At 39.0% G+C, this 19,509-nt stretch overlaps 3 protein-coding genes and 4 non-coding genes across 7 annotated transcripts in view; 1 reads left to right on the forward strand and 6 right to left on the reverse strand.

Annotated features, from left to right (window-relative positions):
• Positions 1 to 23: 23 nt before the first annotated feature.
• Positions 24 to 3,781, reverse strand: Snapc5 (small nuclear RNA activating complex polypeptide 5). Its single transcript, XM_026408831.2, has 3 exons — positions 3,245 to 3,781; positions 1,239 to 1,331; positions 24 to 443 (listed from the first exon to the last, which is right to left on the reverse strand). Exons 1-3 carry the CDS (start codon positions 3,332 to 3,334, stop codon positions 330 to 332), a joined length of 297 nt encoding a protein of 98 aa, XP_026264616.1. The 5' UTR covers positions 3,335 to 3,781; the 3' UTR covers positions 24 to 329.
• Positions 3,782 to 4,680: 899 nt separating this feature from the next.
• Rpl4 (ribosomal protein L4) lies at positions 4,681 to 10,560 on the reverse strand. Its single transcript, XM_077800218.1, has 10 exons — positions 10,468 to 10,560; positions 9,085 to 9,256; positions 8,788 to 8,894; positions 8,163 to 8,301; positions 7,671 to 7,795; positions 6,606 to 6,735; positions 6,187 to 6,343; positions 5,294 to 5,377; positions 5,074 to 5,194; positions 4,681 to 4,991 (listed from the first exon to the last, which is right to left on the reverse strand). The coding sequence occupies exons 1-10, from the start codon at positions 10,468 to 10,470 to the stop codon at positions 4,755 to 4,757; spliced, it is 1,275 nt and encodes a 424-aa protein (XP_077656344.1). The 5' UTR covers positions 10,471 to 10,560; the 3' UTR covers positions 4,681 to 4,754.
• LOC144255507 (small nucleolar RNA SNORD18) lies at positions 6,479 to 6,548 on the reverse strand. The gene has a single exon (XR_013343805.1). It is a non-coding gene; the product is annotated as a small nucleolar RNA SNORD18 (small nucleolar RNA).
• On the reverse strand, positions 7,889 to 7,960 carry LOC113196760 (small nucleolar RNA SNORD18). Its single transcript, XR_003302604.1, has one exon. It is a non-coding gene; the product is annotated as a small nucleolar RNA SNORD18 (small nucleolar RNA).
• LOC113196756 (small nucleolar RNA SNORD16) lies at positions 8,503 to 8,601 on the reverse strand. Its single transcript, XR_003302601.2, has one exon. It is a non-coding gene; the product is annotated as a small nucleolar RNA SNORD16 (small nucleolar RNA).
• On the reverse strand, positions 8,967 to 9,038 carry LOC144255508 (small nucleolar RNA SNORD18). Its single transcript, XR_013343806.1, has one exon. It is a non-coding gene; the product is annotated as a small nucleolar RNA SNORD18 (small nucleolar RNA).
• Positions 10,561 to 11,017: 457 nt separating the features above from the next.
• Positions 11,018 to 19,509, forward strand: part of Zwilch (zwilch kinetochore protein) — a 33,686-nt gene continuing 25,194 nt past the window's right edge. The window contains exons 1-4 of the mRNA XM_077799931.1: positions 11,018 to 11,070; positions 14,023 to 14,074; positions 16,653 to 16,748; positions 18,250 to 18,368. Of these exons, the coding sequence (XP_077656057.1) occupies positions 11,018 to 11,070; positions 14,023 to 14,074; positions 16,653 to 16,748; positions 18,250 to 18,368 (320 nt within the window). The remainder of the gene's footprint in view (positions 11,071 to 14,022; positions 14,075 to 16,652; positions 16,749 to 18,249; positions 18,369 to 19,509) is intronic.

Here is a 19,509-nt window from a genome sequence, read left to right on the forward strand (position 1 = left end):
ACTCTGCCTTTTGCAAATTCCAGACTTTCTCAGTAGGATTTCAGAAGAAATTTTATTTTGAACATAATTACTAAATCTAATCCTGTCACAGACACTTCACCATCCAAACTGCTCAACTTTAAGACATTATATCTTTGATTTTGTTACTATGTTTTACTTTTCCTAAAACATTCTGGAACTTGAGTTATTACTGATGAAGCCACTTGTACAATGACACATTCCTCCTATGATTCTTGCTTTCCTTTCAAGTAGGCCATAGGACTTCTCTGAAGAAGTATCTGAGGCTTAGAAATATGATTTTTAGAACAAATCCTGGGTCTCATCCTCCTTTAGGAATCTGATTCTTCTTCTTCCTCTTCCTCTTCTTCCATCACATGGCTCTTTGTGCTCAATTCTAGTGCAGTTTGATTGATCGATGCTTCATTATCTACATGCATCAACATCTGTTAGCCAAGGACATCAAAGATTAGTAGAAAGGATACTGGCAGCAAAACAGCAAATTCTTAAAATGTTTCAAAATCAAATCTCAATTGTATATTCACCCCTAGCATTTATGACTAAGAGGTAAGCCACTTTGCTATTCATTTTTCAGTATTACACTTTGTAGTTGAAGCCACATTTTGTTTTTGACACATCCTTACAGAGATCTACATACTTCCCCAGGGTTCATCCGAGTAACTAGAGAGAACAAACAGGTGACCAGGAGGGAGTAGCCTCCCTAAATTGGTCAAAAGTGTAGCCAACTAATATAGAATAGCCAGCTTCTTAAACTAGAAACTGATCCAAGGCTGGAGATACAGCTTAGTGGTAGAGTGCTTGCTTAGCATGTACAAGATGTACAAGGCCCTCGGTTTGATCTCCAGAACCACTACCAGCACTTAAAAAAAAAAAAAAAAAAAAAAAAAAACCAGCATCACTTAAAGTCCTTTGGGCTTGACAACACGCGTTATAATTTTTGGCCACCCAAGCAGCAGGGGAGCATAGTGAACTCTGCACTCTCTGCCTGTACTTAATTTTTTTTTGTGAGGTGGGGGAGGTACCAGGGATTGAAGTCAGGGCACTTGACTACTGAGCCACATCCCCAGTCCTATTTTGAATTTTATTTAGAGACAGGGTCTCACTGAGTTGTTTAATACCTTGCTTTTCCTGAGGCTGGCTTTGGACTTGCCATTCTCTTGCCTCAGCCTACCAAGCTGCTGCGATTACAGGTGTGGGTGCATGTACTTAATTTTACTTACATCATGTGACTGTTCTGGTATACCAGGCTGAGAAGACAGCATCTCATCCCCTTTTCTAGAACTGATTATTGATTGGAGGGCCAATTCTTCAACCTAGAAAAGAAGAGTTGAGGATATTTCATTACCATTTTTTTTAGTTGTAGATGGACACAATATCTTTATTTATTTTTATGTGGTGCTGAGGATCAAACCCAGTGCCTCACGCATGCAAGGCAAGTGATCTACTACTGATCAACCCCAGGCTTTTCATGCCTTTTATTTTTGCTTTTTTGCAGTACTGGGGATTGATCCCAGAGCACTGAGCAAGGTAGGCACTCTATTATTCACCCACATCCTCAACACTTTAAATTCAGAGACAGGTTCTTACCCATTTGCTCAAGCTGGCCTTTAACTTGTGATCCTGCCTCAGCATCATGAACAGCTGTTTTCCCTGCCTTTTAAAGAGAGGAATAAATTCCACCTTCTTCCCTTTGGACTGTACAGGTGGGTTTTGTGTGTATGTGTGTTGTGTGTGTGTGTGTGTGTGTGTATTTTACTAGGGATTGAACCCAGAGCTTCCCACATTCTAGCCAAGCACTCTACCACTGAGCTACATCCCCAGCCTCCATTTCTCCTCACCACCACCACCACCCTTTTTTGAGACAGGATATCAAAGTTGTTCAGCCTTGAGCTTTTGATCCTCCTGTCTTCCAACTTACTGGTGTTATTGGCAGCACAGCAAAGGAACCTACCTGGATTCTGACTGGTCATATCTACCCTCCCAACTGCATTAAAAAATAGGCAAACAATTGAAAAAGAAAAAATGAACTTTATACAATTTGGTCAAGCCTTAGCCACTGTTTACCTTTTTCTTATGTGCGCAGGCAGCTGAATCCAGCTAGCTGGGATCCAGACAGGTTCCCTGGCCTGGTTGCCAATAACACTGGGATTACAGGCATACACTGCACAATGGGCAGTACAGGTGTTCTGGCTCAATTATGGTTTTCATTCACTAAGAACTAGCAGTTATGGAAGAAAATACAAGTGTATCATTGAGTCAGATGTGGAAGTCAGCCTGTGCAATTTATCAAGACCCTGTCTCAAAATAAAAAATGAAAAGGGCTGAGAGTGTAGTTCAGTGGTAGTGTTCAATCTCCAGTACAACCCGCCCCCCGACACACACACAAAAGACCAGGCAACACCGGACTCCACAGAAGGCGGAGTCTTCAGACCTGACCTGAGAAAAGAAAACCGAAGTGTTTCTTGAACCATAGGGAATCTGGGTTTTGGGGACCATCATCCATACTATCACTAGGTACTTGTAGGGGTACTGTCGCAGTATAGACATAACTGTGGGTCATTATAATTACCCAGGAGGAAAATGCTTATTGTTTTGCTAGGTCAAAATTGTAAAACGCTTTTCAGTTTATAAAGGGCTTTTTAATCCTCATGTCATTTGGACTTCAAGACCTAAATAAGACAGTTGAATAGGGATTAGCATAATCATCTCACAAGGGCTGAATTATCCACAGGTCTGGAAAGTGACGTAAACAGGCCTGAATCACCAACCTTCAAACTCATGGAGTCATTAACAGCTCCAAAAACTACTGGGAATTCTAAGCTTTGGGACCAGTCCCTCTCCCATCTTAATATCTTTCACACCATGGGATATCTCAAAGGTCTATTCTTGGTTTGCAATACTAAAGCCATTTCAAGAATCAGTACAAACTAGTAAACGGGCTCAGGAGAGGGTTCAGGAAGAGATGGATGGGTAGGAAGATAAGTGAGCTTTGAAGAAGAGGACACATCCTCAGCGTATGACCAGCAGGGTCAAGATTTAGAGATGTGGGGCCTAATATTCGAAAGCTCGCTTGCCAGGTGTTTCAGCTATACGAGTTTGTAACCTGCTAGGTCCGCGCCACGACGGACGGATGAGGACCAGGACAATCGACCGCAGAGGCAGACTCCTCAAAGGGCTGAGCTCGGGGAGATGTCACGCAGGCGAAATGGTGGGGCGGTGGGGTCACCTTGAGGCGGTTCAGCTGGTCGTGCAGGGCCGCCTTCAGTCGCAGCAACGTCTCCTCCTCTTTGCGCAGCTCCTGAAGCCGGCTCAGCATCTCCGCTAGTCAAGACGCCAAGTTCCACGCTCTGTGAGCCTGGCGCTCGGTGATGACGCCATCGCCAATTCCCGGAAACGTAGGAGGCGGGGCTTGAAGACAAATCGGAAGCGCATAGCAGGTCTCCTTCCGGCGCGTGCAGTCGCCCGGTTACTCAATGGGTGGTGAGCTATGTGAAGGGTTTGGCTTTCTAGGAGACATTTGGATGCATGAATAATGATCAAGATTTCTAAAGCACAGGACAAAAAAACCTGAAAATAAGCCTTGAGTTTGGACAGGTTTTTCAACCTGGTAGTGCATTTCCTCACACTAAGTGGTCAAACTGTAATAATTCAGAAGAGCAGTACTGGCTGCAGCACACTTCCAACGCGGTGCTTCAACCCCATCCACACCCTCCTGCTGTCTTGGGTAGAGCCCAGGGCTTCGTGCAGGCTGGGCGACTACAACCCCTGCTGTTTGACTCCACAAGCTTCCAGTTGCATACCAAGGAAGGGATCAAAACCACCCGTTTCTAGTACAAGCTGTGGTACATGAACCATATTAATTCCTAGTGGACTCTAAAGGGGACAGACTGCTACTTAAGGAGCTAAAGAGCATGAAGATGAAGCTGTGAGGACAAAATGCAATGAGAAACACCCATTTTGTCTACCAAGAACCAACAGTTGGCCCAGGAACCAGATCATCCCGGCTGTGAACCTTCGCCAACCATCCAAATACAAAACGACCTTGTTTATCTGTTTGGTTAACACATCTATGCACTAATACATGCACATGGTTCCAAAAAAAAAAAAACCCTCTAGAATCTTTTTAAATTATGGGTGACAAGTGCCAACCGACTTCCATCATTGTAAGCTAACAGAAGCACTTTCCCAGAGGTAACCAAATTCACTGGTTACTTCCAACATTGTATTGAACAACTTTGCCCTCTTGTGGTTGCTCAAAATGTCAAATTTCTATGGAATTTAACTCACATCCAGCCCTTTTTGGGAAGCAAATAGTTTTCTTGGGGGGGTACAAGGGACTGAACTAAGAAGTGCTTACCCACCAAGCCACACCCCAGCCCCCCCCCTAAACTTTGAGATGGTCCAAGTTGCAGAGGCTGGCTTTGAACTTGTGTTCCTTCTGCCTCAGCTTCCTGAGCTGCTGGGATTACAGGCAACCATGACCTCATAAGGTTGTGTGTGAGGCACATTTCTAACATCTGTTTTTCTAGTGATTTAAAAAATGGAATGCCACATCAAGGTCTTTGAAATAAGATACTGTGTCCGCCTACAACTAAAAAATTTTTTTCTTAAGACCAGTGAAGTTTTACTAAACAGACCCAACAAAACATGTTTGTCACTGCATCTTTGATCAGCTCTTTATTCAAAATAAACTGTCCAAAATTATTTAAACTTATGGAATAAAACAGATTTAGAGTTTATGCAGCAGACTTTTTCTCTTCTGCAGCAGGTTTCTTCTCTGCTTGTTTCTTTTCAGCTGTTGGTTTCTTGGAAGGTGCAGCCTTCTTCCCCACAGGCTTCTTCTGCTTAACACCAACAGCCTTCTTTCCCTGCTTCTTCACCACAGGCTTCTTGCCTGCAGCCCCCTTCTGATCTTTCTTATCTGATTTAGCTGCGGCTGCAGCTGCTGCTGCTTTATCCACCCGGAGTTTGTGCTGCAATAAATTAAGTAAAAAGTTTAAGTCTTTTAAAAAAACTCCACATTCAATTATTAGTAAAAACAAATGGATCACTTACATTCTTGGCCTGGCGAAGAATGGTATTCCTGCGCATAGTCTTTGCATATGGGTTTAGCTTCAACATGATTCTCAGGTTTTTCAATGGATTCTTCTTCAGGACTCTGCGATGAATCTTCTTACTATGAAAAGGTAGACACTTATTAATTTACTTACATTACTCATATTTTTGAAATAATAATTTGGCAGAAAGAATGATACTATAAATATCAGAACTTTACCGTGGTGCCCTGAGAGCTCTTTGAATTTCTGGGCTCTTCAAGATTCTGCTCAAGTCTGTATTGATCATCTTGTGCATAGGGAGGCTGAAGGAAAATGATTAACAATGGATACCTAAATTCTCAAGTAACCGACAGAGGATGATAAACTTCAACACCTTTATTTTTTTAAATGGCAATTCTTTTATTTAAAAAAAATAATTTTTTAGTCCTCAATGGACCTTTACTTTTATTTATTTCTATGTGGTGCAGAGACTCAAACCCAGGGCCTCACACATGCTAGGCCAAGTGTTCCACCACTGAGCTACAACCCCAGCCCAACAACATCTCTATTTTTAACCATTTCTCTCTCCAGAACTCAGTAAAAATTTCCACTATACTATCTTCAGAAGCACTGGCCAAAGTAGTATTTACCATTCCAGCATACTGTTTGCACATAAAGGGAAATGTCAGCCAAATAAAACCCATTATTTGTATAAAGTACGCAGCTAGGTATGGTGACACATGCCTTTAATTCCAGGCTGCAGCAGTTTGAAACCAGCCTGTGCAGCTTAGAAAGATCCCGCCTCACAATGAAAAAAAGGGGTGGGGATTTAACTTACTGATGAGTGCTCAGGGGTTCAAACACTAATACTACCAAAACAAAACCAAAAAAATCCCATGAGGGGCTGGGGTTGTGGCTCAGCGGTAGAGCGTGTGCCTAGCATATGCGAGGCCCTGGGTTCAATCCTTAGTACCACATAAAAATAAATATTAAAAAAAATCCCATGAAAATTATGCTAACCAATGCTGAATGCTAACGTGCATAGAGATAAATGGTTAAAAATAAAGGTGCTGAAGTTCACCATCTTCAGTTTAAATCTATGTTCAGTATTTAAATATAAAAAAGCACTCACTTATAGTTACTCTTGAGGGAAGCAGCCTTACGCCAAGTGCCATATAGTTCATCTAACTTCCGAAAAGCACTTTCAGTCCAAATGCAGAAACGCCCCACATGCCCACCAGGAGCAAGTTTCAAAATGTTCAGTTTGCTTACATTAAGTAGAGTAATTCCTTTTAAAGGGAAAGGAGAATTAGAAAGGCATTTTCAACATACTATAAACAATCTTTATGGCTTCACCAGGAACCTGAGAACTATCTTCTCAATTTTACAAGTTTCAACCATGGATAGTACAATTCATTCAGCTAAGAATCAGAATTTCCACAAAATCATTTATTTCAGAAACACGGACCATAAAGTGGAATCTCATCATAATCAAAGCTGAACAAGGATGCAAAGTGTGAGTAATCAAAACAAAAACACTGTAAGGATTACCAGGTATGTTTCTGAAGGCCTTGATGATACCATTGTCTTCATTATAGATGATACAGGGGCCCCTGCGCTGGATACGACGACGGTTTCTCATTTTGCCTTTGCCAGCTCTCATTCGTTGAGAGGCATAGACCTACAAAATGAGCAATTTCAATATTAAGGTAAATGAAGTAGTAATTATTAAGGTATACATCTGTCATGGATCTTCATAGTTAAGTACGTGCTTTCTCAGACACCATTCTGACAAAGTATTGCATCTATACTGTGTATACGTCTTTCCTAGTAATTATTCCCTAGATAATACAATGCAGAACTATTTACGTAGCATCTATATTATATTAGGTAGAAATAATTTTTTAAGATGAGGTGTATAGGTTATATGGAAATACTATAGTACCTCACTTTGTGAGGCTTGGGCATTAATGGATCTTATTATGGAGACAAGGATGGTCCTGACTGTCCTATCTTTCACAGTTTTCCTCTTGAAAATCAAGAATCTGAGGTTGGGGTTGTGGCTCAGCTGTAGAGCGCTGGCCTAGCATGTGCAAGGCCCTGGTTTCGATCCTCAGCACTACATAAAAATAAACAAAATAAAGGTATTGTGTACAACTAAGAAATAAATATTTTAAAAAAATGCTTAAAAAAAAAGAGAAGAAAATCAAGATCTGACAAATTTCTATACATCAAGAACCACCAAACTGGGGCTTATGGTTCGAGCTCAGTAGTAGAGTACATGCCTTGCATGTGGTGAGGCACTGGGTTCGATCCTCAGAACCACATAGAAATAAATGAATAAGATGAAGGTATTGTGTCCATGTACAACTTACAAACAAAACCCACCAAACTGTAAATATGCACATTAAGCCTACCTTTTTTTTTTGGTACTGGAGATTGAACCCATGGGCACTTAACTGAGCCACACCCTCAGTCCTTTTTAAATGTATTTTTTTAGAGACAGGGCCTTGATAAATCCCTGAGGATGGCCCTCTGAACTTGTGATTCTCCTTGTCGCACCCTCCCTAGCTGCTGGGGTTACTGGCAGGTGCCATGGCACCCAGCTAAGCCTACCTTTTTGATATCATTCCAGGCTTTAAGCTTCTTAAGAAGCAAAACAGCCTCCTTGGTCTTCTTGTAACCTTCAACTTTATCTTCCACCACCAAAGGGAGTTCAGGAACTTCCTCAATTCGATGACCTGACAAAACCAATTCAATACTTATCTGGTTACCTGAATTCTTTGAAAAAAATTTTATATAACTTACAAAAAGCAAAATGGTACACAATTTGCCAAATCAGAATTTCCACAAATATCATTTGTTTCAGAAACACGGACCAATGAAGTGGAATCTCATCATTTTGACAAGTAAAAATGTGCACAAGGGAGATGATGTGATATGAAAAGCTTTCTATTTATATAACTACTATTTGAAGAATTTCCAGTTACATGGCTATTGTTAGATCATCAACTTGTTATTTAGAAGTAATCAAAACCTATTCTTAATAAAGGGAAATTTAGACTCTCTAGGATGAACACAGGCAAATTATAACAAAATATTACAAACCTTTAGACATGACCAGGGCCGGTAAGGCTGAGGCAGCCAAAGCAGAGCAGATGGCATATCGCTTTTGGGTTGTGTTCACTCTCCGGTGCCAACGACGCCATGTTTTGGTTGGTGCGAACATGCGGCCTCCTCTACACATCTATTTCCTTAGTTAAGAATAAAACTTCTTGGGGCTGGGTTGTGGCTCAGCAGTAGAGCACTTGCCTAGGATGTGTGAGGCCCTGGGTTTGATCCTCAGCACCACATAAATAAAGATATTGTGTCCAAGTACAACTAAAAAATAAATATAAAAAAAGAGTAACACTTCTTAAAATTTACACATGAGGAAATGGTTATGTCTTGCTCAGTAACAATTTTCGTCAACCTTCTGTAACAGCTTACTGACAGCAGGCAACTGTCGCTGAGAACAGAGTAAGACGCAAATTACAACATCATTGCAAGACAAACCTCCCTGCGTGAAGCCTTTTCTCTTGAATAATTTTAATTTCACATGTGTCTCAAGCAACGGATAACTTGAACACTTAATATTTTAGATGTAAAGAGTTCAAAATACATTTAATGTGTATAAACCGGGCACAGTCTGCTAGATTCCACAAACTGACCAGTGTAGGTAGTAAAAGGATACATTTCCAAAGGCACCCTGGCCAGAACGGTGAGTCCCACCACCTCGAACTCTGGGGATTCGAGCCACAGCTCTACCAGTACCCCAAGACTCAGCACTGGTTTGATGACCTAAATGGGAAGAAATTCAATTTTAGCTACCTAGACATAACCAATCTATTTGACTTGTGAATGGCAACAAACAGCATCAGAATATCCAAGAAAATCATATGGTTCAGAAACACGGACCAATGAAGTGGAATTTCATCACTACTGTAAAGCAACCTTAAAATACCAACCCAGAGAAAACATGAATCCATACCTGCCAATTCACTGACAGCATAGGGCTGTCTGTTGTTTTTACGCAAGTTGGTATGAACAAAGTTCACAATATCTGGTCGAATTGGGGCCTTGAACACAGCAGGCAAAGTGACATTTTTGCCAGATGACTCCCCCTTTTCAGAGTACACAGATATCAGGGGTCGAGCACACGCCTTGGGGAAAAAAATTGACAAGCAACATTAGAGGTGAACTCTTCTCATATGCCAACAGCAAACTATCAGTTATATAAGAGCTCAGTTTTGTGAGGCAGACATTGCTTAAGGCTTAAACACCATATAAAGCCTCAAACAATATCAAATTATTAACACTTCAATAAATTCTTAGGCCTGTCCCAAGCTCCACAGTTTTCAAGGGTTGAAAATGCAGTTTAATCTCACCACCTAAACTTTCTGAACTCACTCATCCAACCTTTCATTTCTGTTGCTCCCCCTTACCTCTTCCAAAGCTTGCTAGTAAAAACTTGTCAGGTTACTTTTCCTTCATCTTTCCTAAAAACTTTTCACTGGAAGTAGTAGCGTCTTAAGGATGGCTTATACAATCTCCTCTCTTCCAGATATCGGCCCACCTTTTGTTCTTTCCAGTTTTGGGGTTCAGCACTGGGCCTCGCTCAAGTGCTGGACCACTAAGTTATGAGGTCACCTTCTCCAATCACTGTTTTAAGTTGATAATTACATCCTCTCCAATTTCCTATGTCAAAGGCACTTACAATTGAATATTACTATGTTTTCAGTCCAACTCAACTGCAATCCATGTATAGAGTGTTGTCTATCTTGTTCACAAACTCCAGTACATTACATTGCACACAAGCATGGTATTTAAAACATAGTGGACACCCAACGTTAGTCATACCGTGAGTTTGCTAAAAGTTTAAACATTAGACGGTGTCAAATACAGCAACGAATCTCAAAGCTTTTTACAGAAATCATCTCAATACTGGGCATTCAGGAAAAAGGTTTAATACAAGTTTTCCCCTCTTGAACAAAGTTCCTTAAAAGATGGAAATATACCTAGCTAGAGAGCACATTTAGACATAAGGCACAAACCTGTCCTTACCACCCAGCTTCTCAGGCGCCCAGAGCTCCCATTCTCAACAGAACTCTAGTTTTCCAGGATCCAAAAGCAGCTAGAATCCAAAAGTTCGTTTGAGAACGACCGAGGAGCTTCCAGGCGCGCCCTAGTGCCCGGCCTCCCACGTTGCCTAAGATGGCTGCCGGGTCGCCATACAACCCAGTTCTCCCCGAAAACAGACGCCTTTGGAACTCTCGTCCTCGATTCCTCCCCTGCATATTTTGTTTTCTGAACCCTCGTCACTCCCTTCTCAATCCGGGCAGGCGAAAGTCCAGGTAAGAAGATTTCCACTCACCATTGCCGGGAGAGGAGAGGGCCACGCTCCTCTCGCCCCAGCTGCTCCCACAGGAAAAGGAAGTACTTAGAACTCCTTACTCTATATGTAACCTTCAGCTTGTTCACACACTGCCCCGCCACAGAACAAACGCAGGCACAAAATATCTCTCTACTATACTAAGTAAATAAAAAAAACAGCGTGTTATTTTTTATATGTATCAAAGCATGGGATCTATGTTTCCAAATCTTAGAAAACTTGCTTAGAAAGGAGGGACTCCTTTTAGCGGAATAATCCTTAAGAGGGCGTGACCAATCTCGCGAGAGGAGGAGTCTTTCACTGCAACCACTACATTTATTTAAAAAAAAATTTCTGACGGGAATAGAAAACTATTGTAACAAGAAATTTCACTGAGTGCTCTATAAACAAAGTTTAATTATACGGACAAAAGGAATTGGTTTCCAACTAGTAAAAGTAGTCCCGGCGGGGCGGGGTTACGGCCACTGACGTCGGCGTCCGGGCGCGCAGTTCAGTTTGGCGGTTCCGGGGTCGGGAGTAAGACCGGGGCAGAATGTGGGCGCAAGTGAGCCGAGGAGCTGAGGAGTTTTACGCTCGCCTTCTTCAGTGAGTCGTAGTTTATAACGATAGCTGGATATAGGAACAGCATTTCTATAATACTCTCTAGGTATCCAGATCCCGCCCCAAGCTTTTTGCTGCACCTTGAGAATGAGCGCTTGGCCTGCTTTGCTGGGGAAGAGACCGGCCTCCTGCTCCAGTGTGGGGGCCCAGCCTGTGGTCCTAGGAGTAAATATCTGCACGTTATCAAAATAGGCAGAAGGTGACACATATTTAGGAGGCAACTTATTTATTCTGTTTTTGCGCACGCTTGTGATTTATGTAGAGGCATCTTCCAGGATATGGAAACTGGATGTCGCCATCCTTCACCTGTTCAAAGCCTTGCTAAAAGTGAAACGGATTGTTATAGTCTGTTCAAAGTGGTTACCGTATGATCTACACTTTTAATGATAACGGCATGAGGTGTTGATTTTAAAAGCACCTTTTTTTTTTCACTGCTCCACGACTTCATTTTGTTCTTATAGTTAAGTATTACAACCAAAGGGATTCTATTAAGTTCTTCACCATACATTAAAGTCTAATTCAGTGGGTCGGAAATTTGCGTGTGTATCAGAATCACCTGGAGGATTCTCAAAACACAGATTGCTAGGTTCCACCTCCAGGGTTTCTCACTTATTAGGTCTGAAGTGGGGGCCACAGAATTTGCCTTTCTTACAAATTCATTATTCTTTAAATGCTATAATTTTCCATGGTCTTTACTGCTTTTTCCCTCTGCAGTAATGCTTTACATTATGACGAACACTAGCATTTTAAAAGAAACTAACAGTGTCTCGGATATCTTTCAGTGTGAGAATGTATGTATCTATCTGATCGTTTACTTGCTCCCACATTCTGCCCTGGTCTTACTCCAGTGTCTGGAAGTATACAGTACTTCATTCTGTGGTTGTTCTATGACAAAACTTAAGCCCTTTATACTTCCCAAATATTTAATGAGTGTTATTAGTTTTTTTCTTCACTTGTAAGCACCAAAAGTTTCTGTCTCTTGTACCTCTATATCCAGCTGCCTAATGGAAATTTTATGTGGAGTCTCAAAGTCAATACTTGAAGATTGAATTAATCTTTCCACTTAACCTGATGTTTTTCTTCTGATTGATTGATTGATTTTTGTAGATTGAACCCAGGGGCACTGTACACTGAGCGGCATTCTCAGCCCTTTTAGTTATTGTTTTAAGACAGGGTCTCACTAAATTACTGAGACTGGCCCAGAACTTTCGATCCTCCTGTCTCAGCCTCTTGAGTTGCTGGCATTACAGAGGTATGCCACTGAACCTAGCTCCACTCTTGAATTCAGTCTCTGAATTAAAAGAGTTCTAAATCCAATACCCCAACTTCCTTCTCTTTTTCACTGTCCCCTACTCCCACCTCATCTAGGCTGTCCTTTTATCTTTGCTTCACTCCTGTTGAGGCCACTATGACTTCTCTGAAGTGCTGTAAGTTATTCACAGCTATTTTCCTGGACTTCAAGTTATATTTCTCATTTAAATCTTTCAGTAAATTCCCCTGGGCTTTCAGATAAAGTTCAAGCCCTAGCTAAATCTCCACCATAGCTTCCTGTACAGTACTTGCCTCTGACAGAGCACTCATGACCCTGTAGCTAGCTCTTGATTTACTCTTTGGACTCCAGTCAAGACTGCATTCTCTCTGCCTCCACCCCATGCTGGGGATTGAACCCAATAGCGCTCTACCACCAAGCTATATCCTCAATCCTTTTAATTTTATTTTTGATACAAGGTCTTACTAAATTGCAGAGGCTGGCCTTGAACTTGACATCCTCCTGCCTCCTGTGTTTCTGGGATTATAGGTGTTTACCACCTTACCTGGCTAAGACTGTATTTAACATCCCTAGCATCTAGCAAGAGTGCCTGGCTTAAAATATGTATGTTTGTTGACAATTGTTGAATGACTGACTAAGTAATATCTTTGAGTCATACTTAAAAGGTAAATGTCTTTAAGAATAAGTCATAATCTAACACAGTATGGCAAAAGCAAATTAGTCACAGGCCTGCTCACCTGTTTCTATTTCAGTAGGTCGTATATTAGATCAAATAGATGTAAATGGTATCCTAAAACAATGCTATTGGGGCCCTTCAAAGACTTTTTCAGAGCGTAGATCAGGCTGATGTGATTTTGGTATTGCGTTTTAGTATGTTAATTTATAGTTCATATGTAAAATTTATTGAATTAAGTGATAGTTATTAAATGATATCCTAGAGGTTTTTGCTTATATTTAAAAAAGGAAATATTTAAAATTTTTTTTTAGTAACTGTCAAATTTATTGGTTTTTTGTTTGTTTGTTTTAAGTAAAAGCTCACACAATGGAGAAGAGATGGTTCTATTTAGCCGAAATCTAAGATCTGAGACTTTTAAGTAACTTCTCAGAAGTTAACCACTGATTCAGTGTCAGATCAGAATTTACTCACTTTTAATCTTCCAAAATTTATGTGGTTATGTATTTGAAAAAGCATAAGTGAAGAGGCCGACGACATAAATTTCTGCTGCCTCTAAGAAACAAATATGTCTGCTGGGTGTGGTGGTGCTCATATGTAATCTTAGCAATTTGGGCGTCTGAGGCTGAAGGATTGCAAATTCAAGGCTAATCTTGTCAACTTAATGCGACCCTGTCTCAAAATAAAAAGATAAAAAGGGCTGGGATGTTGCTCAGTGGTAAAGGGCCCCTGGGTTAAATGCCTAGTACCAAAATTTAAAAAAGAAGAAGAAACTTGTGTACAATTGTGGGTAGCAGTTCATTAATCTATCACAATTTTTTTTTCCTTCTTTATCTAAGCACTTCTTTTTTCTCCTCTTTCCAACTATGCCCTAGGGCTGCCATAGGTATTTTTATTTTTCCCCTCACTGATATCATGCAGAGGTAAAGTGCAGCTAACTTCTAAGTTTAATTAAGCTATAGCTCTATTTTTCACATGTGGTTCTTCATTTCAGAGAATATAATGAAGAAAAGAAAGGAATCTGTAAAGACCCATTTATCTATGAGGTATGAAATGTTTATTTGGTTTTTAAACACAACTTTACCCTAAAAATTGTAGGGTTTTAAGTCAGATTTATTGAAATTAATTTACATTCAGCAAATTTCACTGTTTTGGGGTACAGTTCTGTGAGTTTTGACAAATACCTTTAGTCATATCACTTCTATCCAAGATATAGAACATTTTTTAAAATATTTTTTAGTCATTGATGGACCTTTATTTATTTATTTGTATGTGGTGCTGAGAATTGAACCCAGGGCCTCAGCACTCTACCTCTGAGCCACCACCCGAGCCCCAAAATTTCTTTATCTCTGAAAATTTTCTCATCTCTGAAAATTTATCTCTGAAAATTAGCTTTAAGACTGCGGCAGGAGAATTGCAAGTTTGAGTCCAGCCTGGGCAACTTAGATAAATAAAAAGGGCTGGAGATGTAGCTTAGCATATAGAGTGCTTACATAGCATGTGTGAGTCCCTGGGTTTAATTCCTAGTACCAAACACAATTTTTTTTCCTCATGTTCTTGTGAGGATAACCTTTTCCCCTGCCCTTAGTTCCTAGCAACTACTAATTTGGTTTTTGTCACTATAGTTTTGCCTTTTTCAATATATATATATATAAATAAAATCATCTAGCCTTCTGGCTTTTTTTTCCCAATCAGTATAATGCATTTGAGATTCATCTATATTGTTTATGTATCAATAATTCATTTTTATAGGTGTACTACAATTGTGTTATCCAATCCTGATTGAGGGATATTTGAGTTATTTCCAGTTTTTTTTTTTTTTTTTTTTTTTTTGGCACCAGGGATAGAACTAGGAGCACTTAACCACTGAGCCACATCCTTAGTCCTTTTTATTTTTTATTTTGAGACATGGTCTCACTAAGTTGCTTAGATCCTCATTAAGTTGCTGAAGCTGGCTTTGAACTTGCGATCCTCCTGCCTCAGCCTCCCAAGCTGCTGGGATTACAGGAGTGCACCACCAAGCCCTACTTGTTTCCAGTTTTTGAGGCTTATGAGTAAAGCTGCTTTAAATATTCATGTATTTGTTAAGCATCTGATATGTGCCAAGTATTCCATAGGAGATAATTAGTGAATTAAATAGTATATATTAAAAGACAAGCTGAGGAGAAATAATTGTGGATAAGTGTTAATATCTATATCCATCTGTATAAATAAAATATGTAAAATTCACAAGACAATAATTAATAGAAGAATAGTTTTTTAGGGCTGCTCTTACAAAGTACCACAAATAAGACTGCTTAAAACATGAAATTTATTCTCAAACAGTGTTGAAATCTAGGTGTTGCTAGGACCATGCTTCCATGATCAAGGCCAGCCTAGGCAATTTAGTGAGTCCCTCCCTGTCTCAAAAGATCTGGGCATGTAGCTCAGTGATAGAGCACTCCTGGGTTCAATCCCCAGTATTGCTAAACAAACAAACAAACAAATAATTTGGGTATGATGTATTTGACAATATTAATGTGATTTTAGGTGTTCATCTTAACATTTTTGATAGATATTTACTTTCCATTATATATTGTAGCAAATAATTGGAAACTACCAAAATGTTGCACAAAATAGAATTAATATGTGAATTAATATGTGTATCACAGTTTATTTACCCATAGAATTAATATGGTAGAATAATAGAACCATACTACTAGGAAGAAAAAGAATAATGACATGGAAAAAGGTTTATGAAAATTATTGGAATATCCTGTCTTTACTAAACAAAATTCTGTCCAGATATCTAAATAGACATTTTCTTTCTTTTCTTTTTTTTTAATGGTGCTGGGGATTGAACCCTGGGCCTTGTGCATGCAAGGCAAGCATCCTACAAACTGAGCTATATTCCCAGCCTCACATTTCTTTTTACATAAGTGACAATTTTTTGTATGCCTTGTAAAAGATCTGACAGAATATAAGCCAACCAGACTGAAAACAGTAGTAATTATACTGGGTAGTAGAATTATGGGTGATTTTTAAAAAACTTATATTTAAAAAAAGCATTTTTTACAATAGTTGTATATTGCATTTGGAATGAAAAAATATATAAAGTTTCTGCAAACTGATAGTGGTAAAGTTTTAAAATTTTATAGTACAATCAAAAGAAAGGATAATATTTAATAAATAGGTAATTTTATGCTACAAAACAGTAAATACAGAGTGTGATTTGGGGAAAAGGATGTCAATGTGGTTCAAAGCAAAGATGACTTTACAAGGATAATATTTAATAAATAGGTAATTTTATGCTACAAAACAGTAAATACAGAGTGTGATTTGGGGAAAAGGATGTCAATGTGGTTCAAAGCAAAGATGACTTTACAAGGCAGTAGACCTTGAAGCATGAAGAGGTGTTAGGTTTAAGAGCTAAGTTTTCTAAACATCATGAGAAATAACATGGACAAAAAAATTAATAAAATATTTTAAAACATATGACTTGTTAAAATCTCTTCAGGTCACTTACATAGAACCAGTCTTATTGTGTTTATATATTTGTACAAAAGTATGTGTGTGGGTGTGTGTGTCTATATATTTATATATATATATATATATAAAACATTGCTTAACGTATGTTTTTAACAGGCTGATATCCAAGTGCAATTGATCAACAAAGGTCAACCAAACCCTCTGAAAAATATTCTAAATGAAAATGACTTAGTATTCATTGTGGAAAAAGTGGTAAGCAGTGCTTGGGCTTTATGGTTATATGATTCTTTTTTTTAATATTTATTTTTTAGTTGTAGTTGGACACTGTATGCTTATTTTATTTATTTTATATGGTGCTGAGGATTGAACCCAGGGCCTCGTACGTGCTAGGTGAGTGCTCTACTGCTAAGCCTCAGCCCCAGTCCTGTATGATTCTTAATAAGTAGATTTGCTTCCTTGGGAATAATCACACACACACATTTTTCTATCAGCATTAGAGAGAGTGTATATAATTCTTTTAAGAATAAGCATAGTGCTGTCTAGTAGAAATAAACTGTCAACCATATATGTAGTTTTAAATGCTTTAGTAGTTTTATTAAGAAAAAGAAGTGAAATTATCATTGAGACAATAAAGTTGACTTTTTTCTTCTTTTGTTCAGTCCTATGAATTTTGACATACATAACGATTCTTATAATCACTACTATAGTTGGAATATAAAACACTTCCATCTCACCAAAAATCTCCCTCATGCTAGTCCTTTGTAATCATATCCTCTCCTATCCCCTAACCATTGGCAGCCATTGGTTTCTTTTCTATTACTGTAGTTTTGTCTTTTCAAGAATGTCATGAATGGAATCACAATGTGAAAGCTTTTGAGTCTGACTTCTTTTACTTAGTATAATACTTTAAGGTTCATTCAGTTTGTATCAATAGTTCATTTACTCTTATTGCTGAATAGTATTCCATGATATGGAGTATCACAGTTTATTTACCCATTCACCCTTTGAAGGACATTGGTAGTATAATGAATAGAGCTATTGTAAGCATTCTTATGTAGGTTTCCATGTGAGCACACTTAGGTTCAAATATTGGCTTTTAGGCAAGTTATTTAGCCTTTTGCTACCTCGATTTTCCCAGAGATGATAATAACATCTAGTTCAGGATTTTTGTGAAGAATAAAAGATAACTTAGAACAGTATTTAGTACTCAGGAATTGTTAACTCTTAAAATTACTGTTGTTACTACCTAAGCTAAGCTATTTAACTATTTTGTAAATACATAGATACTGGAATCCTATAATACCAATGACAACTGCTGATAGCCCTAAGAGGAATAGGTACAAGGAGCAAGACTGTGGAGTTAAGATCATATCCCAGAAAGAAGATCTCCCAGTTTGGGAAATGAAAAATCCAACAAAATCTGGGAGGTTCTCTTGGTATTTTATCTTCAGCTTGATTTAACTTGATATTGATTTTATCACTTTGTGCATATTGGAGCACTTTTCTAATGGCATCAGATGTTTCCTTTACCAGGAACAACTAAATTGATATCTTTTTTATGGGATAGTGGAAATGCTTATAATGGTGTGATTTGTTGGTACCAAACTAGTCTGTGACTACAACCCCATCGTTTGTGCTTATGGGTATAGAAATGAGTATGTTAGGTTCTGTCTGTAGTTATTCCCTTACATAGTAAGGCGTTGACTATAAAGTGCTATTTTATCTGATTAAATAATTAAAACCATTTTGAAAGCCATTAGAAAAGGAAGAAACAAGTCATGTTGAAGAACTACAAACTGAAGAAACTGCTATTTCTGATTTCTCTACTGGTGAAAATGTTGGACCACTTGCTTTACCAGTTGGGAAAGCAAGGTAAGTTTTTTCCTCAGCATAGGGTCAGAGGTGGAAGGGGAGAGGATTTAATTTGAAGCGTTCTTGTAAATATTGGGGAAAAAATAGGTATCTAGCACCCAGATCTCTCTCTTCCTTCCATTTTCCCCTAAGATATACAAGCCCAGCTCTCTAAAGATAGCTCCATTAGGATATCCCATCTGCATCATGAATATGTACGAAGACCACAGTTATCTTCCCTTTCTCCAATCTTTTTCCAATTTGTTGTTGCTTCTTGTTTTCCTTGTGTTTAAACTGGCACCTCTTCTACATTTTTTTTTTCCCCTCACTACTGCCACAGTGATTTTTTTGTTTTTGGTGCTGAGAATCAGTCAAAACCAGGGTCTTAGGTAAGTGCTCTATTACTGAGCCCAGTCCCATACTGATCTTTATAAAATGAAAACCTGATCATATTGCTTAAAAATCCTTCAGTTGTTCTTCCTTCCCTTCATGAAAAAATCCAGATTCCACATGAGTAACGTATAGGAGCTTCATTTACTTGTCCTAGAGATCCTCCACATGGAATGGTACCATACCCCATGGGCATTGGAAGTATTCAGGGGTATTTTTAGTCATAACCATCAAGGGAAACGACTGGCATTTACTGGGATTGGGCTATGGATGGTAAATGTCCTGCAATGTGTGGAGTTTTCCTGCACAACTGGGAATTACTCTACCCAAGATGGCACTGTGCCCCTTTTGGAAACCCTAATGCCTCTATCTGCCTCTCCAGCTTCACTTTCTGTCTTCCTGCTGTGTAGCCATATGTAGTTCCCTTTGCCCAACCTTTCCGTACTTATAAAACAAAAAAAAATTCCTTGCCTTCAAGGAGTTCTGGAGGATAGAGTCATAAAAATAATATCATTAGAGAGTGATAATTACCATAACACTCTTTGCAAAGTGACTTTCCTTCATGCAGGTTTGTTAATGTAGCTAAATTATTCAGTCTTTTCTTTCACGGCTTCTTGAGTTTAAGCCCTAATGTAGGCTGTTTTTCTCCCAGACAGCTTGAACATTGTTGATACTGTTTTCATCAGGCAGTGTTTTTTGGATTGATTCATATGCTATCATTTCTTTGCTTTCTGTTTCTTCTTGCATTTTAAACCATCCTTCTGGAATTATT

Source organism: Urocitellus parryii, chromosome 6 (assembly GCF_045843805.1).
Source record: "Urocitellus parryii isolate mUroPar1 chromosome 6, mUroPar1.hap1, whole genome shotgun sequence".
Taxonomy (NCBI): domain Eukaryota; kingdom Metazoa; phylum Chordata; class Mammalia; order Rodentia; family Sciuridae; genus Urocitellus; species Urocitellus parryii.

Excerpts from the sequence above, each read along its gene's own strand:
- Snapc5 (XM_026408831.2), bottom strand. The coding sequence starts at position 3,334 with ATGCTGAGCCGGCTTCAGGAGCTGCGCAAAGAGGAGGAGACGTTGCTG. Across the intron at positions 1,332-3,244 it reads ACCAGCTGAACCGCCTCAAG|GTTGAAGAATTGGCCCTCCA; the intron begins GTGACCCCACCG and ends CTTCTTTTCTAG. Across the intron at positions 444-1,238 it reads TACCAGAACAGTCACATGAT|ATGTTGATGCATGTAGATAA; the intron begins GTAAGTAAAATT and ends CTTGGCTAACAG.
- Rpl4 (XM_077800218.1), bottom strand. Across the intron at positions 7,796-8,162 it reads GGCCCTGGTCATGTCTAAAG|GTCATCGAATTGAGGAAGTT; the intron begins GTTTGTAATATT and ends TGGTTTTGTCAG. Across the intron at positions 6,344-6,605 it reads GGCCTTCAGAAACATACCTG|GAATTACTCTACTTAATGTA; the intron begins GTAATCCTTACA and ends TCCCTTTAAAAG.